Genomic DNA, 14,392 nt, shown 5'->3' on the forward strand with positions numbered 1-14,392 from the left:
ATTCATTTGGAGTTGTGTTTCTAGCAACGTGATAAACATGTTAAATATTTCCTCACTTTTTAGTTCAGTTTTGGTCTCCACCAACTCCTGAGAAAAATATCTACCTATTTCGTAAATGCTCCACTGTTAGTTGCCAACATTCTCTGTCTACCATTTGGTGCCAGGCAGGTTGCGTACAGAGGTCTATTTTTCCTGAAAACCGCTAAAAAGGACGCTAATAACAACAGTCAGAGTGAACCAAAAGAGAAACTTTGTGGGCCTGAAATACCAAAACAATGAGCTGCAAGAAGCTAAAAAGGACACGCAGTTATCTGAGCCATCGCTTATATAAAAATATTGAGTAATGCTGCTTTAATATTCCCCTTCATCCCCAAATCAATAAATAGTTCCCTAGAATAACAGCCAAACTAAAATACAACCACACCACAAACTAACACAAAACAGAAATAAAAAAACAATGAAAACTGATGAGCTATTTCACATAATAAGTGTATTGTACTGTATATACAGTACAGGGTCAACAGAAGCCCCCAGGAAAAACAACACTATCTCACAGTATCATATGCACAGTAGCCACAGGTCAAACTGTGTTGTTTACAGAACTGTAGCTGTTGTACCTTTTTCCTCTTTCAGAATCAAAGGGGAGCAAACAGAGTTGAATACTGCTGCAGAGCTATGATAAGCAGAAGAAATATGAAGCTGTGGGCTGGCCGTCCAGACAGACACACTTTGTCTGTATGACTCACATCTCTGGCAGCCGACTGCGAGCACGCCATCTCTTAACCTCAACAGGGCCTCTCGTCTGTCCCAGTCCCCTGTCCCATGACTACCTTCTGCTGCACATGTGAATGCACCAAAGTGAAACCAACATACACACACACACACACACACACAGAGACGTATACAAAGGTTTTTTCTGAAATTTCCCAAAGCTAAGTTCATGAAGAGCACATGATCACTTTATGTATAAATACTGGAATTCAGAATGCATCTAAACAGTCAGCAGCAGCTGTATGATATCCGTCTGAGCTAAAGAACTTAACAAGCAACTGCACAGACAAGATGAAGCTCTGCCTCCTGCTTGTGTTTGGGACCCTGTATGTCCTCGTTAACGGTAAGAGCATAGCAACTTAGTGGGGTACTTTCCATTTGACTAACATTCCTGCCAAGGGTTTACTCTCATCTCAGCAGTTTAGTGTGGGTTGTTGTAGGCAAATTCAGCTGGAGTTAAATTGAACTGTTATGTAACTAAATAGACATGGGAAATATTCTAGTGAAACCAGTGGGTGACATTCCTTTTTCCTAAATTGAAAGCAGAGAAAACATTTTAAAATGTATTGATTGAGTATTAATGTTTTCAATTGAAATATTGACTCATTATACCATTCTTTTCGTCAGTTGTAGCCTGTTGACTACAAAAAACATGAAATGATTGCAGTCGGTTTCTATTCCGTTTTCTCGATATGAAAAACGCGGAGAGACTTTCTTCTTTTGTTTTTATTGTTGTGTTGTATTGTGCTGATCTAAAGAGTCTATCCTGCATTATTACCACATTACGACTTCTACCTCTGGTTACCAAATGAAAGTAACCATAGGTGGAAGTATTCAGATCCTTTTATTAAGGATCTGTAGTTTTTATATGTAAAATCTTAATCTGCTATGTAACTATGACTATAAGATAAATGTAGTGAAAAGTACAATATTTCCCTCTGAGACATGTAGTGGAGTAGATGTATATAAATGCCCATAAAATAGAAATACTCAAGCACAGTAGAAGTACCTTAAGGTTTTACTTAAGTAAAGTATACTGAAAAGCAAATTGTTCCACTGAGATCCCCAAATTTTTTTAGAAATCAGCAAACTGATTTTTGCACAGAAAAAAATCTAATAAATGAGCAAAAGCACAAACATAGATATACTGTGTAGTTGCTTGTGGGAGTAAAGACAATGTGTACAGATTGATACTTCTGGTTTGGTCCAGCACTTGACCTTTGATAACTGGGCTATTCTCCCAATAGAACATAAAAACATCTCTTTACAAGTAGACACTTAAAACCTGCAATAATCCTCATTAAATGTCTATTATCTCACATACAGTAACTTAAGATAGTTTTAATATTTACAGCCATTTTCCTTGAGGTTCCAGGCAAGCCTGATAGGAGAATGGGCTTTTACCGAGCTCTAAGTTAGGCTTTGGCAAAACATAATTTGTGCCTGTGTTGAAAAGTTTTTTAGACTGTATTTCACTGTATATTACCGAAACTCAGCCGAACTTGACTATTGCACACACGACTTTAAATTTAAGGGAACAGGAAGATGACTGGTAGAGAAAAGGGAGAAGTACCCATTATAAGAATGTCAAAATACCAATGCTGGTACATAGAAAGTCACTTAGAAAGTGATCACACGCCTAGCACTATCACAATAAGGTCAAGTTCCCAGTAAAATAAAATAGGGAAGTGGAGGTTGCACAATATTCCAATCAATCAGAGGGTTTCACAAGAATAATTGGCAGGACAAAGGAGTTTTTTTTTCTTTCACTGTGATGTGTTACTGCTGGTCGAATACCTCATATACTTTGCAAAGTAATCATTGGACTGACATAGACACAGCATTAATCTCCCACAACATGCTGCTAAGCTGATGGCATCAAAAAACTGAAATAATTGAATTTCTGGTTTAATTAATGTTCTTTTTGCATTGCAAAAAAAAGACCAAATTGAAAACATCTCCATGTTCTAACCATTCACATGAAGCAGCCAATAAAGCTTTTGGAATCCAAGTTTATTTTCTCAAGTAATTTAGAAAACCTCTGCCAAGAAAGAGAAGCCTGAGTGGTTAAAGAGATTAAATCTGTACTCTGACTGAATGTCTGTTGATTACAGGTATGCCGCCAATCAGCAGGGATTACAACACCCACTGTCGGTGCCTGCAGGTGGAGTCGAGGATCATCCCTCCAGACAGCCTGAGGAGCATCAAGCTCGTCCCTGAAGGGCCGCACTGCCCAGAGACCGAAGTCATGTAAGTGTAATCAAAGTCATCACACAAAGGAAAAACCAGATCATCACAATTTTATATCATAGGGAGCTTCCCGAGTTCAAGCTGATATCTTAAAACTGCTTTTTCTGTCACAAACTGAGATTGAATTTACAGTGACATAAAACCAGGACTGTGGGACACTCAGGTTATGTTACCTTTGGTAGTTTCTGGGAAGTTTTAATGAGAGTGTGGAGGGGGATGTGGAGGAGGAGGAGCTTACATTCTGCAATTTCACACAATTACTCTTTACAAATTGCTTAAGAAACAGTATTTAGATAATCAGGTAGGGAGAAAAAAAATATATCATTAAACATTTAATTGTGCATTAAAAAAGGAAATTATGTAAAATTGTATTGGAATTGCTGGACCATCTGGGTCTCGGGACAAGCCCCCAATTTGCCATAACCCATGGCTCCCATGCAATGACGAATGTGGAGGAGGACACAGTAGTGGTGACAAATTAATGAATTTATTACAGTAAATTAAAAAACTGAGATAATAACTACAAATGTGGAGTGTGCTGGTCAGTAACATCAGTGGAGTAAATATAAGTATGTGTAAGCAGTGTGAGGTGTAAATTTTGTGAAGTGGAAACAAAGCAGAAGTCAAACAAAAGCTGAAAAGCGCTGTGCCGCGGGGTGCTGCAAGATCTGAAGCCTAGATGAGATGTGGGGAACCGGGGGCCGACGAGAGAGGCGAGAGAGCCGCAAAGCTGGCTGCTGTCTTGTACCCAGTTTGTGTCTGCTGATGATCCTTTACAGACGAACCCGCGCAAAACAACTGGACTGTGGTCACGCGCATCCGAGCGATCATTAGGCAGTGACCGCCGCACAGTATTTGTGACAAAATTGTTGCCAATTACATTTTCTGTCAGTCAAGTAATAAATTAGTCAACTAAGCTTTATATATCTACAGTATTTCTTTGACCCCATTCCCATCAGTTCAGTAGCTTTTTTACAGTAACAGTAACTGGATATAACTGGGCACACGTGTACTGAACAATTCAGAACTCTCTTTCTGATATCAACTGATCTTCCCATATCACCACAACTTCCCCAGTTTGATTTAAGATGGAAACCTCTGTCGTGCCAAATACTACTACCAAATAAAGGTAAAATGCCTTTGTCTGCTGAGTCAATCTTCCTCAGCCCACACCCACCAGTGGAAGATGCTTATTTCGCAATTTCATGTGATGATGCCAAAAAATCACACCTTTCGGCTTAATGGGATATTTCCAAGTACTATGAATAATCTCACTATTATCTTGGTATCATCTGTCTCTCATTTGTGAATTAAAACACACAGATAGAGATATATTCTCACACATGGAGTGGAACAAGTGGCAAACTTCCATTTATTTTCCATATCACTTTCATCACAAGTCTAGTCAGGCCGCTTAGAGTCTTCCTGCTCTTCTTGTTTCCCCTTATAGCTCCAGAGTCTGCTAAGATGGAAGCCTTCAGAATTGTAAACATTCTTTTATAAATGAAATTGGGGATCCTGGTTTTTCTTCTCAGTTGTTGAATTCTGTCCTTGTTTTAAATAAATCATGTTTTTGATTATGGGTTCTTAGGAATATCAGAGCTCAGCACATTCACACAGGCAGTGCTTTCACACAAACAACTACATCTTGTATCTATCATCAAAGCCTGCATTGATACGTTCTTGATATTATTTCTGATTTGGGGGGCATCCTGGAGCAGATGTGTTTGCTCTTGGACTCATGATCTCTGTTTCTTTTATCCAGAGCTGGACTGGCGAACGGGGAGAAGGTGTGTCTGAACCCTCGGTCCTCCTGGGTGAAGAAGCTGATCCACTTCGTCCTTGAGAGACAGTTACATCAGCAGGGAGGAGCACTTCCTAAGAAACGAGCATAATATCTTGGAGCAAATTAAAGATATGCTGCAATGAAAGCTATTGAAAACTCATTTCTGCAACTATGAGCCATGCTGTTTTACTGACTTTACTTTAAAAAACAAATGACACAATATTTAACTTAATAATAATAATCATTTTAGTGTTTTCTAGTGTTTAGCCTCTTTGTGTTTTTATTTCAGAATTGTATTTCTACTGAATGTTTTTTATGTGTTTTTTACCACATATTTTACACATATACACATTGATTCTGGGTTAATATTGTTTAAGTGTTAGAAGGAGCAATAGATGAATTGAGAGAAAGCAATCAGCTTTGTGTGCATAAGGTATTTAAGTGTACTTGAAAATGTCAATCATTTCCCTGTGTAGAAAGTTTGGTCGCATGATCTTTTGAAAGCAGATACTGTATGAAGAAAGAAATGTGTAATATTTTAATATGTAACATATCAATTTTATGTAATACTCCATTTAGTTAAGCTTCTCCAACAATAGCACAAATTGATTGATTCCTTTCTTAAGTCACTAATAACAATTAAGAGAGAATACTGGAAAATCTAATGCACTTTAAAGAAAAATAAATATATGTTTAAAAAGTAAAATGTGTTGTTTCTTGCACTGATAAGCTGTAATACACCTCAGCTTCAACTTTATTGCCCCAAGGGGGAATTTGTTTTGCAGCCAAGTGAAACACAGAAGACATAAAACAAGACTACAATGATGTTCTTGTTATCCAATCAATAACTCATGAGACAGGGATTGCCAAAGCTTCTTGCGGGGTCATGAGTTTGTCTTGATTTTAGGAGGTGTAAGAAAGCTTTAAAAAATATATAGAGAAAAAAACACAGAATTTGTCAACAAAAAAAAGATGCCAATTAAGTATAAGTGATGGTTAAAAATGAGAAAAAATACATAATACAGACACAGAATTGTATAAAAAGTTCCTAAAAATATCATGAAAACTCATGTTGGATGCACTATTCACAAATTATCCAATCAAAATCCCTCCAAACTGTCATGTTTCACACAAACGTATTGCTGCTACTGTGTTAACTACTTAGGCATTAAATATGATGTGAAATATCCATAAAATATGTAACTTCAGAGGGTTGTCAGTTTACTCTTAAGGAAAAAAGGTTGGGAGCCACTGAGCTAGAGGAAAAGCCAGAAGATCAGGATTAATCTTTAGGGAGTCATGTACGTCTGTACAATATTTCATGGCAATCTATCCAACAGTGATTTATATATTTTTAAGAACCAAAGCCCTGGAACCACATATTGCAATATCAATTCCCCATGATCTGCTCTTTTTCTAAACCCATTGCCAAATATTAGCAGAATGGTGGGAGGTTACTAAATAACTACAATTCCTTTTTTTTCCAGGACGCAGTTCAATTTAATAGACCAGCTGGAGAAAAGCGCTGAGGTTTGCCAATAATTTTATAGGTTTGCAATGTTTGTCCTGTTAGTAATGCACAATCAAAGGCGATGGGTGACACTGAAATCAGGAGGTTTGATTTGTTTGGAGTATAAATGCATGTGGGCCACTAAAAGGTCAGTTGTTTTACAAAGCTTTACATATTTTAGGAATGTATAGACATAAACAACATACACATACCATGCATATTCATATCTATATGCAGTACCCATACACATGTATACACCTGCCCACACACATACTGTACATATTTGTGCATGTGCATGTATACATTTGCATATATCAGTATACAAACATAGATTAGTGTTTCTCAAACTTCAGGCTCTCCAAGTACCACCATAACAACCACCGTTAAATTACAGTAGTGCAGGCCAACCCTGTTCAGCTATGGCTAGTTCAAGAACCAGAGCTAATATGGTGGGAAATGGGCACTCCTGATCCACAATTCTCTTTGTGATAGTCCCCATCTGGAGCCGCGATTGCAGTGTTTTTGAACCATTCACCATCCACCCCTAGTAATACCCTTGATTCTCCTCTCTGATCTGATGGCTACAGCTAACGGTTCAATTGGCAAAATAAGAACAGAGAAAAAAAAACATTCTGCCTTGAACCTGTGTGAAGCATAAAATATTCATATAACAGAGGCTATAGATGCTGAACACATAACTTTGACACAGGACTGCAAATAAGAAGACCCACTCGAGCCTATCAAATGGCTTTTTTGATGTCAAGGGATACGATCATTTCAGGCTGTATGGTTGAGTGGATAGGTAATGACATTAAATAGCCTCTGCATGTTGTAAAATGGCTGTTGATAAGTGATAAAGCCTGTTTGAGCCACTTTTATGACTAAAGGTATAATTGCTTCTAAACGTTGTGCAGGGACTTTGGTTAATATCTTACAGTCACAGCCTCATATATCAATCATATACAGATTTCAGGATAGGTGCTAGCTTGGGTGCAAATAATTTATTAAACTCAATAGGAAACTCATCTGGGCCAGATGCTTTCCCACTTTGTATTATTTTCTCAGTGGTTTGATTGAGGGAGGACTGTATTACGGAATATCTAAAGCATCAAGGAATTAATCACTTTCAGACAAATCTATTTGAGCATCTGAGTGGCGTAGAGAAGAATAGTATTGTTTAAACTAGTCATTACTTGTCTGTGGATTACACTAAGTCGTATATCAAGCATGTTATTCTCTGGTGTTGTATTTTTGGCTGACTGATGACGTGTTGAGAGATGGTTGAACGACTGTGACAAGATGATCGGCAGAGACAGCAATCCATAGAAGTTTCGTCGTACCTGTTCAGACAGGTACAGTATTAGTTCATTCTTATTTTGGGATACAGATGAAATACACAATTCACGCTTCATTTTTCTCTGTAACTCTCAATCATAGCGTAGTTCTTTGCGTGGGTGAGGAGGTAGCACATGAGTGCATACCCTCTAAGACTGGCACCTGAATGGGTGGACAGGGAAGATTTTATTAATGATTAAAACAGGAAAAACCAAACATGAAGCACGTACAAAGCTAAGATAAAATCAATTGTGGACACATATCAAACTCTTGTGTAGTAGTACTAATAGCATAAGTACTGAAGCTCACAGAGACAAATGTAAAACTGCAAGCACTGGCATTAAACTCCTGTAAACAAGTATAACAAGTAATCTTTGATTTAATCCTAAAGCCTCTGCTTTGGCCACCTGTGTGCTTCAGAATTGATTTTAAAATAATTTTATTGGTTTAGGTTGGTTTGCTTAGGGTGTTTTGATGCGTGAAGCATATTGACGGTGGTTCAGTGTGATTTCCAGTAAAGCAGCCTAGAAGAGGATACATAGGAAATACCACAAACATTTTTATTTAATATTGTGCAGTGAGGCTTATAAATCAGTTTGAACTAAGAAGTTGGACTTGGATCCAAGAGAGTGGATGTTGGTGTTCCAAATAGTTGTGATGTGATGTTTATCTTAAGAACTAGAGACAAGAAAGTGAGAGGACTGTTATTGTTGTAAAAGTACTGCAAGTAATCTTGTAAATTGAGACTTAATGCCAGAGTTTTTCATAAAGTCTGTCTTAGAGAAAAATTATTTGATGACTTTGTTGAATGCCTTGTTTGTAACAGCTTGTTTATGTAAGATCATTGCTTTTGCTTTTCTCAGTGATGAAACAAGTGTAAGAGTGCAAACCACTTGAGTTTATTCTTGTGTAAACCTCATATCAGCAGGTTTTTCTATAATAAATAAAATGATATGCTATTAATCAATCTCTCTTTCACAACATCTGGGGTACTTTAATCTCTTTAATCTGGTTTACAACAATACAAATACATATATTATAATACATGACTATAGCAGCAAACAACTATTTGTTATGTGAAGATATAATGGAGAGTAGTCCAAACCAGCCCTGGTAATTGTTTAAAAGACTAACAAAGAGGTTTAAAATGATCTGCTAGGTAAAATTATTTGTTTTGTCAATGTAATCGGGTCATTTTGTCCATTGTTTTGGTCTGAGATGCTGGTGCTTTAGTGTGACATCCAGCGGCAAGTGAATGTCATACATATATCCTTTAATTGTCTTTCTAATTTGTTGCTACTAAAATGACCTTGTAAGGCACAGTTCAAACTGCATTCCTTAAGGATATTTCATCATACAGATAGTTACTATGGTAATTGCTCAACAAGAACACGACACAAATAATAATAAACAGAATCAACAGCATTATGAGTCTGTGTTTAATTCGGCACATATTAAATCCACCAGACAGCACAGTGTATTTTAGTGAGAAATAATAAATAATAAGTAAAATGGACAACCTCTTGTTCACACAGTCTTCTCCCACTGACAACGCAGACTGTAGCGAGTTGAGGAGACAAAATCATTAAAAAAAGTTCATCTTTATGGATAATATTGATGCCGAATTGACAGTCAGACTGTGGACGTATGATGCACTTTAGCTTGTTTTTATGGACACGTATGGCATTGTTAAAATGCCATATTTCTTCAAGGGAGTTTGGCGCAATACATTCCCTGAAAGTACAGAACACAATGAAAATCAAATATTTTTTACATACAATAGTAAAAGAGCAGCTTTAGTGGTCATGATCAAAATAAAAATGTGTGACATCCATAGACTACATTCTTGTCACATTATGCCACGTTGTCGGTTTAATTAAAGGTAAAATATAATAGTTTTTTTATGAACACTGTTATGCTCATCTGACAGAGACAATACAGCTGTTGTCTATAAAAAAAAAAAAATAATAGGCAGATGATGCAGCTGTGCAGTTGTTGACTGTAAAGCAAGAACATCTCATTTTGTTGACCACCTGTTGCCTCATCTCCTCTCTCCTCTGTGTCTCTCCTCGCTTCCCTCCCCGTCTCCTCGCATCTTAGTCCCTCCCACCAGAGTTGCGAGGAGAGGAGGCAGGGATGTACAAACTGGAAAATGTGAACCGCGTTATGTTTGTGTTGGAGAGACAAGAAGTGGTGGGGAATCATCTGGTTCAACAACATAACCCTTCCCCGGGGGGAACCACTCCTGCATGGCTTCTGTCCAACTACCAGTGTTGCAGAATGTCAACAAGATGTCAAACACTGTGAACAGAGAGAGAAGTTGTTAAATATAAACCAGCTACAATTGTCTTGCAAATGAAAATGAATCACTCACCTTGATTAACAGCTAGGATCTTTGAGTGAAAGTTCTTGGTGTTGTTTTTCTTCACCATGTACTCGTCTATAGGCAGCCTCGCCGTGTGGACGCTCAGTTCTCTGGCTCTCGTGAAGCTCAACTTCTGAAAGGGAGAGGCTCAAAAAGTTGGTAAAATCCAATATATTACATTTCACACATGCACTGATACAATTTCACCTTGCTGCAGTGATAGCATTGTGAGAAGTACAAGAGCTACTGGATTTTATTTGAGCAGAACAGAATACTGATTAAAAAAGAAAACTAATCGATGATATTGAATTAGTTGATGGAGTTGCTGCAGTTATCATCCGTTGGAATGTGTAATACCTTCTGGATGCTTTCATCCACAAGGCCACCGAGGACATACACCTTGTCAGCATCCACTGTCTCTAAAGCTGAAATAAAATAAGATTTTAAAACAAAAATAGTATTTTCATTAAGATTTTTTATTAACTTTACATTATTATTGTGTTTTACTATGTGTAAACTAATAAAGTAGTGCAAGTTACAGTGGCAGTACTGTGTGGTCAGATGGTCAGAATACACCCTCTGGTGGCCAAAAGAAACATTTCAACTAAAACCTTTTTATACACACTGTATCTATGAAATTGTACTCAATCAATTCATCTTCTCTGCACTAAGATAGACAATTTATTCATAAATGCCTTTGAGACAAATCAAACCTTCTTCAGCATCCGGTGTGAGGTAGACAACAGCCTCTGGAGGAAAAAGGTCCAGACAGCTTTCTTCTGTTATGTCCATCTAAAAAATGAAAAACAGTCTGTTGCTAAATATTCAAACTATTTTTGGTCCAGATAACAGAGGAAGAGAGTGAAACTACTGAAGAAACTATAAACGTGTGTGTCCTGTAGTGTGTGAGTCCAAAAAATAGATTAAAGAACCATTTTTGAGGCCTCGTTGTCAGGTTCAGTTGTTTCAGCTGGAGGATACAGCTTATTTTATGTATTTTGTTTTAGGCTAAAATAACACCTTAAATAAAAAATACCAAATACGGGTTACTTATAAAGCTTTTCACTATATATATATAAAAAAAGATTTCCTATTTTAGCTTTCCTTTAAAATATTGTGATATAGTGGATTCAGGATGTGAAAAACCACCGTGTAGTTGAGGAAGCCGTCGTTCATTCGGATGCACTCCCTGTACAGACGACTGTCCTCTCTCAGGTCCGTCAGGAAAAGGTGAAACGGTCGAGTCGCCTTCTTGTTCGACCCGTACAGCCTTCTCAACTGGCCAGCCAGTCGACTCACCTCCTGAACCACACAAACACACACGGTTAATGAAGACACAGGCAAATGTCTCTCAATGTTTGAAACAGAAACAGCTGTTTTGTGCCTTCAGAATTCATAACGTTGCTGTTTTTGAGGCTCCTACCTTGTCCGACATGCTGTCTGTCATACTCAGGTCAACGCAGAGTTTGAGCCCTGTGGACTGAGCCTCGGCTAAACGCTCTTTGGTGATCGCTTTCATGACCCGTTTGGTAAACTGAGGATTACCTGTGCTCGCACCTGTATGACAAGATACACCGGAAAGACACGTGTTCATGTTATAGAAGCTTTAGATTGGAATTTAAACTACTTTCACCTACAAAAACAACACCAGTCTCTTATTTACCCGAGTCCTGCTCACGGTTGAGCTTCTTCTTCTGCTTCTCTTCTTTTCTTTTGCTTTTCTTTGCTGCCAGCTGCCGTTCCCAGTTGCGCTGCTTCCTCAACACATTCTTCTGTTCAGTAAGCAGAGAAAACAACAATTAACAGCGCAGAGCAACTCAGGATGTCCACAGATTTTTACCAGATACTACATTCAAATATTGTTTTATTCATTCAACAGTTTAGTATATTGCAATTTCCCAGCTTGGGATCAATAAAGTCTATCTATCTATCTATCCCTTATTTCAAATAAATCCAAAGTAAACAAACTTACTGAATATGCTGCATGTTCTCTCTCTGGTCTGTCTTCAGTCTCCACGTCTATCTGAAGCAGATCCATCACATCTGAAACTCCGTTCAGCTGCATTTCACACACATCTGAGCGAATATCTTCCATTTCTGTCTGCTGTTCTCCTGTTATTATATATATATATAAAGGTTATTGCTTGAGGTCGTTGAGGGCTAAACAAAGAATGCAGGGTGTGAGTAAATCAAACTTTAAGAGCCAACATGTCATATTTGTGTCATCAACGTCACACAGTGTCATAGCCCTTTTCTTAAATTCACTAAATAACACATTTAAAGGCAATACCTGGTGAGATCTGAAGGCAGAAGGAGAGAAAACGCACGCATGAGAGTAAAAAGGTGCTTCCTTGTCGCTTGTGAATGGCGTCAGAGTAAACAAAAAAGGAGGTGGGCGGAGACAAGAAGAAATATTTAGAGTAAATTAAATAATAATAAGGCTCCACCAGTGACAGTATATATAAGTATATGGCTCTATGAATAAACCTAGCTCCATTCAGATATACATATATGACATATCTGGTATTCTGTGGTGTTTAAAATGATAATAAAAGACACGTGGGTCAGTGTGATAGTTTACATTTCCACTAACACACCAGAAGAGGGCAGTGTAATAATATCACTGTAACTCCATAAATACAGATAACTTTAATGTTTAATACACCTTATGAAACTATATGTTAATCAGTTATTGAATCCCAGAGGTTCGTGTCTGTTCACACCTTCAAAGCACCAAGGAATAAAAAGAGAAAAACTCTCCTTGTGTTTTAATTCTTCTCAGGAGCACATTGGTTACATACAGTAGCTCCTATAATATATGATAAACCTTGATTTATTCCGCTGTTACTCAACAGTACAAGGACAGCCTACAAAATAAATAAATAAATAAAATAATAGGAGGTATATAAAACTGAAATAAGACTAAAAATACAACAAAACATTTGTAGAATACCATACGACATATACTATTGCTGTCACTTGTTAAACAAATCAGTTATAAATAAAATACAACTTTATGAACTTTGTTATTCTTTTACAAATAATACACAAATATAGATGAAAACGTGTGAAAAGTGATACGTTTTTAGGATTTCCTTTGAAATTGTGAAGTGATTTAAGACAAACACGAAGCTGGCGGTTGGTAAACGTTTTTTTATTTTCTTATATAGACAATTATTTATTTTAATACAATCTTTATAAAACATGTGGTGGTTTATATTTGCTAAATAGTTTAAACTCATAAAATATGTCGTGTCAAGGTCGCTAGGCAGCACAATTAGCACAAATGAACTGTTAATAAATAATTAAATAATACATTGTACAATCGTTTGATTATTAAAACACACCACAAAGTCATTATTGAAGGCAATGAAGAGAAATTCTGTTCAAATCAAACTTTTTTAAACTAGCGTCTTAACCAAGGGGTCAGAGTTTATTACTATTATTGCAAGATATGTTAAAAATAAAATAACATTAGAACCTTTTTCCATCTGGGAACAGTATAATAATCCATATTGTATCGGTGTCTCTGCAGCAAGTAATTACCACCTAATTGTTCTGTTATAACATTTTCCTTAACAAATCTACATCGGTTTAAATGTTTTGTTTTAATGAGACAACTGTGAAAATATCTTTCTTCTCGTCGCGATATTTGTGCAATGCACCGGAACCATGTGTGTTACCTCGTTTGTCGCCGGAAGCGAAAACTTGGAGCACACTGGAACTGTTACCCATCTATCTTTTCTTAACATTAAATTGAACTTTTCTCTTCTTTTTCCTCAGTGACATTGTTTCTATCTCGGGTTATTTGACATTGTTGGACAGCAGCCGTCGGCCACCGTACACATCCGGGTGACTGATGAACGTCTCGGCTCTAAAAACAACATTAACTCCTCGTTTGTTGTTAGCATTTGAAGCTAACTCGCTGTTAGCGGCACCGCAGCAGCCAATGAGAGGCCGAGTGCCACCAGACTGCATTGTGGGTACTCAAAATAAAGATAATTTATACATTATTTTACAGTTTTTAAGGCTTTTATGGTGCGAACAGATGTCATATACAGGTAGCGCTTTGCATTGTGATCAAACCGGTGCTAACGTGTGTTTTTTTGGAAGAAAATATAATAATTATAATGTTTTAAATGTCGTTATATCGTGTTAATAAATACAGATATATGTAGATATTGTGGCTTTTATTCGGTGCAGTCCCCTAGTTAGCTGTTTAGATGTTCTATGTAATAATATATGATATAAATGAGATATAAACGGTGTTTCTACATCAGCACCGTGACCGAGGAGGGCGTGTTCGTCGTACTAGTAGTGGGGCAGCAGCGTTTCTCCAGCAAGACTATACTTTCAGGGATCATTTCTATAGTTT

The 14,392-nt window shown here is 37.2% G+C and overlaps 2 protein-coding genes and 1 non-coding gene across 3 annotated transcripts in view; 2 read left to right on the plus strand and 1 right to left on the minus strand.

Moving 5' to 3' along the window:
* Nucleotides 1–962: 962 nt before the first annotated feature.
* Nucleotides 963–5,496, plus strand: cxcl19 (chemokine (C-X-C motif) ligand 19). The gene is made up of 3 exons (XM_035675448.1): nucleotides 963–1,114; nucleotides 2,886–3,021; nucleotides 4,787–5,496. The coding sequence occupies exons 1-3, from the start codon at nucleotides 1,063–1,065 to the stop codon at nucleotides 4,914–4,916; spliced, it is 318 nt and encodes a 105-aa protein (XP_035531341.1). The 5' UTR covers nucleotides 963–1,062; the 3' UTR covers nucleotides 4,917–5,496.
* Nucleotides 5,497–9,068: 3,572 nt separating this feature from the next.
* trmt10b (tRNA methyltransferase 10B) lies at nucleotides 9,069–12,388 on the minus strand. The gene is made up of 9 exons (XM_035675682.1): nucleotides 12,308–12,388; nucleotides 11,990–12,129; nucleotides 11,681–11,789; nucleotides 11,441–11,574; nucleotides 11,167–11,319; nucleotides 10,731–10,809; nucleotides 10,375–10,442; nucleotides 10,027–10,150; nucleotides 9,069–9,953 (listed from the first exon to the last, which is right to left on the minus strand). The coding sequence occupies exons 2-9, from the start codon at nucleotides 12,110–12,112 to the stop codon at nucleotides 9,817–9,819; spliced, it is 927 nt and encodes a 308-aa protein (XP_035531575.1). The 5' UTR covers nucleotides 12,113–12,129; nucleotides 12,308–12,388; the 3' UTR covers nucleotides 9,069–9,816.
* Nucleotides 12,389–14,358: 1,970 nt separating this feature from the next.
* LOC118338556 overlaps nucleotides 14,359–14,392 on the plus strand; it is a 206-nt gene continuing 172 nt past the window's right edge. Inside the window, exon 1 of the small nucleolar RNA XR_004797250.1 lies at nucleotides 14,359–14,392. This exon is cut by the window's right edge and continues 172 nt beyond it. This is a non-coding gene — a small nucleolar RNA (small nucleolar RNA U3).

The sequence above is a fragment of the Morone saxatilis genome, unplaced genomic scaffold, assembly GCF_004916995.1.
Source record: "Morone saxatilis isolate NCDOM2014 unplaced genomic scaffold, NCSU_SB_2.0 Contig4, whole genome shotgun sequence".
Taxonomy (NCBI): Eukaryota; Metazoa; Chordata; class Actinopteri; family Moronidae; genus Morone; species Morone saxatilis.

What these genes read in the sequence shown, in the direction of transcription:
- cxcl19 (XM_035675448.1), top strand. Translation starts at nt 1,063, where the DNA reads ATGAAGCTCTGCCTCCTGCTTGTGTTTGGGACCCTGTATGTCCTCGTT. An exon ending in CCTGTATGTCCTCGTTAACG is followed by an intron (nt 1,115 to 2,885) that starts GTAAGAGCATAG and finishes TGTTGATTACAG; the next exon opens with GTATGCCGCCAATCAGCAGG. An exon ending in TGCCCAGAGACCGAAGTCAT is followed by an intron (nt 3,022 to 4,786) that starts GTAAGTGTAATC and finishes TCTTTTATCCAG; the next exon opens with AGCTGGACTGGCGAACGGGG.
- trmt10b (XM_035675682.1), bottom strand. Translation starts at nt 12,112, where the DNA reads ATGGAAGATATTCGCTCAGATGTGTGTGAAATGCAGCTGAACGGAGTT. An exon ending in GAGAACATGCAGCATATTCA is followed by an intron (nt 11,790 to 11,989) that starts GTAAGTTTGTTT and finishes CTTACTGAACAG; the next exon opens with AAGAATGTGTTGAGGAAGCA. An exon ending in CAGACAGCATGTCGGACAAG is followed by an intron (nt 11,320 to 11,440) that starts GTAGGAGCCTCA and finishes TGTGTGGTTCAG; the next exon opens with GAGGTGAGTCGACTGGCTGG.